The sequence below is a fragment of the Limulus polyphemus genome, unplaced genomic scaffold (assembly GCF_000517525.1).
Source record: "Limulus polyphemus unplaced genomic scaffold, Limulus_polyphemus-2.1.2 Scaffold249, whole genome shotgun sequence".
Lineage (NCBI taxonomy): Eukaryota > Metazoa > Arthropoda > Merostomata > Xiphosura > Limulidae > Limulus > Limulus polyphemus.
This window is the reverse complement of record NW_013665859.1, coordinates 511995-519871: the sequence shown is the minus strand read 5'-3', so window position 1 is coordinate 519871 and position 7877 is coordinate 511995. Positions and strand designations below refer to the sequence as shown.

Here is a 7877-nt window from a genome sequence, read left to right as displayed (position 1 = left end):
TATGTATGCCCCCGCAGTACATGCAAGAGAGATATGAATGGTTGGTACATGTTTTGTTAACAGATATGACTGGTAAATTTAATTTCATAATAAGAGAACTGAAAATTTTGTAAAAAAAAAGTGACATCTGTGGTGCAAAAAATAAAAAATAAAAGAATGTCAAGGAGGTTAATGGAGAAAAAAATTGTTTTAAAGCTAATAAAGTTTCTCTGAAGTTTGGATGCTTGTCATACTTTGTGTTATACGTATCTTCCAGGACTGCACGTGCATTGATTTCTGCCCAGAATGTTCAGTAGAGTTTCAGCTTGAAGTTAAGTGTCTCGAAGAACAGACAAAACATGTTACAACTGCTGACTTGAAGTCTAGTGATCCAAGAGTTGTACCTGTGAGTGGTAACTTTAAGTTGTCTGCTAAGCATAGGTCATCTAGCTTTGTAATAATGCTTTCTAAGGAATAATTAAATTTTATTTACTGAATATATTTGAATCTAAAGATGAATAATTGAGATTTCAATTGGGAAATATAGAGGTAATTTGATAATTGTAATGAGGTAAAAAATTTAGCTTTAAGAAGGAACGGATAAAATGTGAATAACTATCTTTTAAGCAGTGCCATTTTTTAGATGTAAAATGGATAATAAATTTAGTTACAAGTAATGCATGTACGAGATGAATGTACACTTGCATCTGATAGAAAAAAATATTCTTTCATCAAATGTGAATTTTATTATACTTGTCTGATACATGTGCTAAGTGTTTTTCATTTTAATTATTTACTTTTTCTTTTATGTTGCTACATGTTTCATATAGAACTTGCTATTCTTTTGAAAGTTTGTTATAATTTGTTTGTTTAGTGTATGAAAATACAACTGTATTTAATGAAGAGTGATATTCAAAACATTATTGTAAACATTGCATAATTTATGGTTGAAATGGAATAATCCTTTGTCTTAGTGAATCAAACTATTATGTAGGTAGTTATAAAGCCTTGTAACATCAAAGATACAACTTGTTTTGTGTGTTAAGTCATGCTGAAGATATGTTGTTATAAACTAATCATTCTATTCAATTTTTTGTTGTGGTTTCATTAAAATAAAATTTACTTAATCTACTGCATTTAAATATTAATATATTTTTGGTGTTAATTATTTTTCAGTCAGTTCACTGCTCTGAAAGTACATAATGTATGTGGAGTTTACTATGACTTGGATTTCAGTTGGAAGTCTATTTCAAAAGCACCATAATAACCGTTACAGCATCATGATATACGAGATCCACTTATGAGGGATACATGTACATTATCACATTCACTACTAAATATTAATATAAAGGAACTTTGAATATTTTTCTACATTTATATATGATGTTTTGTATTACGTTCATTTAATATAAAAAATGTACAAATTAGGTAATGGTATTCATTATCTAACAGCACAGAAGCTGTATGATTATCAGTGGCAGTTGCTTAGTGTGAAATATATATATATACATAAGTAATAGTTTTAGTATTATTTTTTGAAGTGAATAAGATCACTTGGGGAAAAAAATAGAAGATTGTTCATAAGTGTGTTCCTTCTGCACATTTTCTATAAACTTTGTAAGTGCTATGTGTGTTCCCTCTGCACATTTTCTATAGACATTGTATGTGCAGTGATGCAGAGAATAAAGCTGTAGTACCTACTGGTTTTTGTTTTTGTAAGAAAAGGTAATGTTGCTGAATGAAATGTCTTGATAAATTTTTTTGCTAATTCTCCTTGTAGTAGACCAAGTGTGTATGTTTGAAAATTCAGGGAATTAAAACTAAATCATTACTGTATATTGTTGATTTAGAATTCATAACCAGGCTGGCAGAAGTAGTGTTAAGATGGGATAGTGTTGTGAACTCGTTAAACAAAAAACAAAACGCTACTATCTGTAGCTAATATAATAATAAAGCAATATTTGGATTAAATGATAATTTCAAATAAAAGTTTAAATACATGACTTGATGGTGATATATTTTAGGTTTTTGAATGTCATGTAATCAGAAGACAATTTTCAAACATCTGTTGGGTACTTTGAAGACAGAAAATGTGAAGAATCCTTTTTTTTTATAGAATAACAAAACCTGAAATTAATAAATGTCATGATTAGTTTTTGTAATTTATTGAATTTAACATTTTGCTCTATAACAGTTTTTCTATGCTGTAAATTTATTTAAATAACTAACACAAGGTAATTTCAAACATGAATTTTTTTTCTCTTATCACACTTTTAACATCAGCTGAACTAAACAAGAAATCCAACACTGGTGAGCTGATGTTAAAAGTGTGATAAGAGAGAAAAAATTCACATGTAAATAAATTTTTACTTCATTTTTCTGTTGCTTTACATACTTTCACTCTTTTACCATACATGCCCGCCATTCCATTTTTCACATAATCATTCCTGGGTTTATTGAGTTAATTACAGGTTATGAAAAAACTAAAACAAAATTAAATGTCCTATAAATTAATGTAATGCTGAAACAAAAACAACATAATGCCATTATTTCATCATAATGAACCATATTTTAAATTTTTATTCAATTTTTAATCCAATAGAATTTTCCATTGCTGGCACTAGGAAGCAGAAAGATTGTATTATAGTCTGTGACCTTTAATGAACTAAGAGCTTTAAGAGAAGAAGTTGTAATATCAAGAGAGTAACATATTGTGTCCTAACAAAATTATAGGATTGATAAATATCATTGCTTTGATTTTAATGTTGATCATTGTGGATTTAATGCTTGCAAAATTTGAATAATATTTTCTTGTTTATCAGAAGGAAAGAAACTACAAAAGTTTGATTTAAAAAACAGTGTAAGAAATCTATGTTTAGGTTGTTAAAGTCTTATGTTCATTTTCTGGTGGAAGGGCTCTTGCCAGGATTTTTCCTTGTATCTTATTGGGGTGGCCATTCCTCATTGTTGTTAGAAAATGTTGGCATCTTTGTATTACCTTTCTTTCACGATTCCTATAAGGCATTTTCATTGGTTTGGTGGGATCATTTTTATGTACTTGGAATACGGGTATTGTTTTTTTGACATTGTTTATCATAGCAAGTAAAGCTGAGATAAGGAGTATATCTGAAACATCGGGAAACTAGGAAAAAGAGAGTAGTAGTCAGAGTAGTTTTGTGTGACTTGAATAAAGTGGTGTTCTACAGGGAAACTTATATATTCAATAAACAAATTTGAAATGCATTTACATGTTTTTGAATTTAATTGTTTTTTTTTTCTAATTCTCAGGTAACTTCAAGACATAGAGAAGATGACTCAAGTGAATATGGAGAAACAGATGGTAATCTTGTAATTATTTCTTCTACACAATAAAATTGTAGACAAAAACCAAAAATCAGGACATGTTAGTGTACTAGCTCCATGAACAAGAAGCTAAACATGATTTGAACCTGATTATCATCACAATATTTGTTTGGTAATAAAATTACCTTTGTACACATGTTTTTTTTCTGGAATTGTTTTTGCTTAGTATATTAAAACATTATTTTAAAACTGCATTCTTGCAAAAATTAACCGTAAATTGAAGGTGACATGTAAGTAAATATTACAGGTCTTTGCTTTTACATATAGGATTGAAAGTTAACATTCTTTTTGTGGTAAAACATTATTTTTTGTGTATAGTTTTTTAAGATATTAAGATAAGTAATCAGATGGTTATTTTCACATTATATACTTACAAAATAGCATCAAGTGTTACTAACAATTCATGCAGTATTTTATTCTGATTTTTTCTTGTAAATTATTAAATGAAGGTAATAAGTGAGATGATCTGTTTCTTCCACTAATTAATTTAAAAAGACTATAGCTTTTTTTGTCTCTCTCAGTGTCACAGATTTTAATTACAATTTCCTTTTCTCTATAATTATTGACAGATATCAGGACTTATTTTTATTGAATTGTGGACTTGCTATTTTTTCATGTGGCTATTGTTTTTTCCATCCATGTAGGACCACTGGACAATGTAAAAATGTGGTATTCTTTAGTACACTTTTGAGGTAGTTCCACAAATGACAGTTTTCTCAGGAAATATGTTACAGAATAAGTCAGAATTCAAGCTTTGACTGAGTTTAAGCAAGAAATAGACTGAACACAATGTAAGATAGTGAAAATCTGTATTTTGAGAAACATAATGAAAGCCACAAGTGCACTTTTAATGGAGAAGTTTAGCCATCATTTCCATAGATCTGTATAGTTATGTCTTTGTATCTAGTTCCACTCTGGGAAATCATAGCAGTATATACAAGATTCTATAATGCCATCCTCTACATGAATATGTGCTACCCACATTAGTGATGGTCACTCAGAAAAATTATGGAGGTTATATCTTTCCTCCATGTATCATCTTACCCACCAGTGCAAAAGATCACTGTCTGCCTTTACATAGTGTATCTTACTTTACAGTAATTTTTATCCTGAGAAAGGGTGCAGGATATTGTAAGAGAATGACCCAGAACAATAGGAAACCAGAGTAAAAGGATTTTAGCAACTACATTCCTTGACCAACACACTATTTTTAAAACACTTCACACAGCTAGAAACTAATTATATCTATGAAATAAGGTTAAGTAAAATATAGTGAAACACATATAGAATAATACTACACTGGTAGTGGCAGACAACAGATAAAGTGAATTTAAAGTGCTCTTACTCTAATTTTACTGTAAATCCATATTGGTGATTTTAACTATAACTGTTCACACAGCTAGAAACTAATTATATCTATGAAATAAAGTTAAGTAAAATATAGTGAAACATATATAGAATAATACTACACTAGTAGTGGCAGACAACAGATAAAGTGAATTTAAAGTGCTCTTAATCTAATTTTACTGTAAATCCATATTGGTGATTTTAACTATAACGTCTGGATGAGTGAATCCTGCTATAAGGTAAACTTGCATCATTGAATTAAAACTTTATACAAAATAAACTTGTAGTCTTCCTTCCACATGTTTGATTTTACAGATACTTCAGAGTTGAAATTTATTCAAAAGAAAGATTTTACTTGATTTTATACATTATATTTTTAAATTGCAAATTTTGAATATGGGTTGATTCAGTGAGCTCTGAACGAAATCATTGGTATTTATGAATTTTCTCTGAGCATAATAAACTGCTCCACCAGTGGCTCAGCAGTAAATTCCAAATGCTTATGATGCCAAAAACTGGGTTTCTATACCTGTAGTAGGCACAACACAAACAGCCCACTGTTTAATATTCTTTTAATTACAAACACAACTAATATGGCACTCACAGCCCTTTAGGAAGAAATTCAAAATAGTTTTGAACAAAGTAGCAGTAATTTGTCCTTGTAAGTTGAAAATGCATAAAGATTTATCAATTTTTAGTCAATTACTACTTTTCAACCTTGGTTGTTATGATTGGATATAATTGCTTATGTCTGAACTTTAAGAAATCATAAGCTTATGACTGCACATGAAATAAAAGGTATTTTTCCATTCTTTTCAAATTTACAAGTCTCAGGTTCATTGGAGATTCTTACAGAGATTGGAACAAAATGATAAAATGTTAGCTTGATGATATATTGCTAGAATAAAAAAAGGATAATTTTGAGCAATTTCAACCACAATTACAATCCTTATTTTTTTTTTTTCATTTGTGTTGTATGATAGGAAAATAGATGTTTTTCATAGGACAAAATGAGGTAGGCTTTGTTAAATTATTTTAATCTTGACTGAATCATGTTTCATTATGCTGATAAGGCCACTGTGTTAGGCCTTATTGTCCTAAGTAACTGTTATATTGGACAAAGAAAATCACAAAAATAAATATGTAAAAAAATATATATATATTAAATGAAAATTTCTCATTAATAATTAAAAACTCAGTTTGCTAATAATTTTGATGTGGTAGAAAATGTTATTTCTATTGTATATCAGTAATTTTAAACAGAGAAGCTGCATGTGGTGTTTTTTGAATCAAAACATACAATTTAACAGTTTTATTAAATGAAACTATAAGAAGGTTTTATAAGGATGTAGGAAGACAAAAATCAGTAATTAAAATTTGCAACAGAGGTAAGCATTTTCAATTGTTTTTTAAACATATCACATTAAATTCATTCTGAATTTTCAAAGTTGCACATTCTTGCAGATATTACATATAGAAACAAGATATTTGCAGAAATTATATAATACGTAGAAAGTTCTTAAGTTTCAAGCTGTTTCACCTTGTGCTTTTTTTTTTAATTCATTAAAATGTAACATACAATGGGTTCATCAAATGGACACACTATACGTGGTTGTTAATACTGACTTATTGATTTTATTATCAATATTATCGTGATGATTCTTAGTTATTACTATGGCTTATGCTTTGCTTACATAGACATTATACACCAGAGAACTTGATTACTTAAATAATTAGTATATTTTTTGATTCAACTAAGATTTTATGATGTTAGTCATAATGACTGATGAATTCTGGTATTGATCAAATGCTTGAAAGACAGTTGCCTCCGGCAGACAAACTCTAATTGTATTGTAGTTACACAATTCTTAATTTAAACCCAACTTGAAGGCAGAGGTAGCTAAGAGTGAAGTGTTCAAAATTATTGTAAAGTGTATGGTGTCATAACATGTTGGCTGCCACCAATAGTATTAATATATTAAATATAAATTAAATTAAACATACAAGAGGTGCTGAGGAGCAGTCACAATGTCCCAAACTCAAAATTATTGTAAAGTGTATGGTGTCATAACATGTTGGCTGCCACCAATAGTATTAATATATTAAATATAAATTAAATTAAACATACAAGAGGTGCTGAGGAACAGTCACAATATCCCAAACTCCTTTGTATCGGCTTAGGAACATGATTATCTGTGACCTACCAGTGTGTTACGTGGTCCATAACTAAAAGTCATTTGTGACACACCAATGGGGCACATGGCAGTGTATTCTGTTTGTTTGCAGACCAAAAAATAAGCTATTTAATGTTTCTTTCTTCCAAATATTATACTCGAGTTACTTGCATTTGCTTTTTGAATGTATAATAAACACCTGATGATAAAAAAAAAGTATTGCCCAATTATTTTGATGTTATAGAGTGGAGATATAAAGAATGTACTGAACATGTTTTTTGAAGAAGTAAATATACTTTGAATTTTCAGATATTCTTATAGTGAAACTTAGGAAAGGCCAAGAGCTTAAGTTCCGTGCCTATGCCAAGAAAGGTTTTGGAAAGGAGCATGCTAAGTGGAACCCAACTTGTGGTGTTGCTTTTGAATACGATCCAGATAATATATTTAGACACACAACATTTCCAAGGCCTGAAGAATGGTAAGTATTGTGCATAATATTTGAGTTACAAAATATATTTGGTTTTCTTTACATGTTTTTGTATGTTAAATTATTACAAACTGTTTGTGTGCATTAATCTTTTTCAAAATTTATCTAAAAGTAAGACTTCTAACTCTGTTTCATCAATTTTAACTCAAATATGTTTTATTAGCTTTGAAATTTTGTTATTCTGTAACATTTGTTTAGTGTAATTTGAAAAGACAAATTAGCCAGATTTACATTTCTGCATAGCTCCAAGGAGTCTCTCCTGGAGACAGTACATTTGTTGATTTATAAACATTTTTTGTCCATTCCAAAGCATAGGTTTCTGTTTGCTTAGAAACTGTCATCATTTAAAAATTCAATAAGCTACACCTTTTTTGAAAACTAAAAATTTTACTTGAAAACAATGATTATTTTATACACAATTCAATAAAATGAGACTGTTTCTAGTCTCCAAATTATTAAAATAATAACATACTGTACAAGGTTAAAAAGTGGTAAAATCCCCAACATGACTGAATAAAAATCTCATT

General features: G+C 29.1%; 1 protein-coding gene across 1 annotated transcript in view; it reads left to right on the top strand.

Moving 5' to 3' along the window:
* The window catches only part of LOC106478786 (DNA-directed RNA polymerase II subunit RPB3-like), a 23408-nt gene that overhangs the window by 12060 nt on the left and 3471 nt on the right, over positions 1-7877 (top strand). The window contains exons 3-5 of the mRNA XM_013939354.2: positions 257-385; positions 3268-3319; positions 7173-7341. Of these exons, the coding sequence (XP_013794808.1) occupies positions 257-385; positions 3268-3319; positions 7173-7341 (350 nt within the window). The remainder of the gene's footprint in view (positions 1-256; positions 386-3267; positions 3320-7172; positions 7342-7877) is intronic.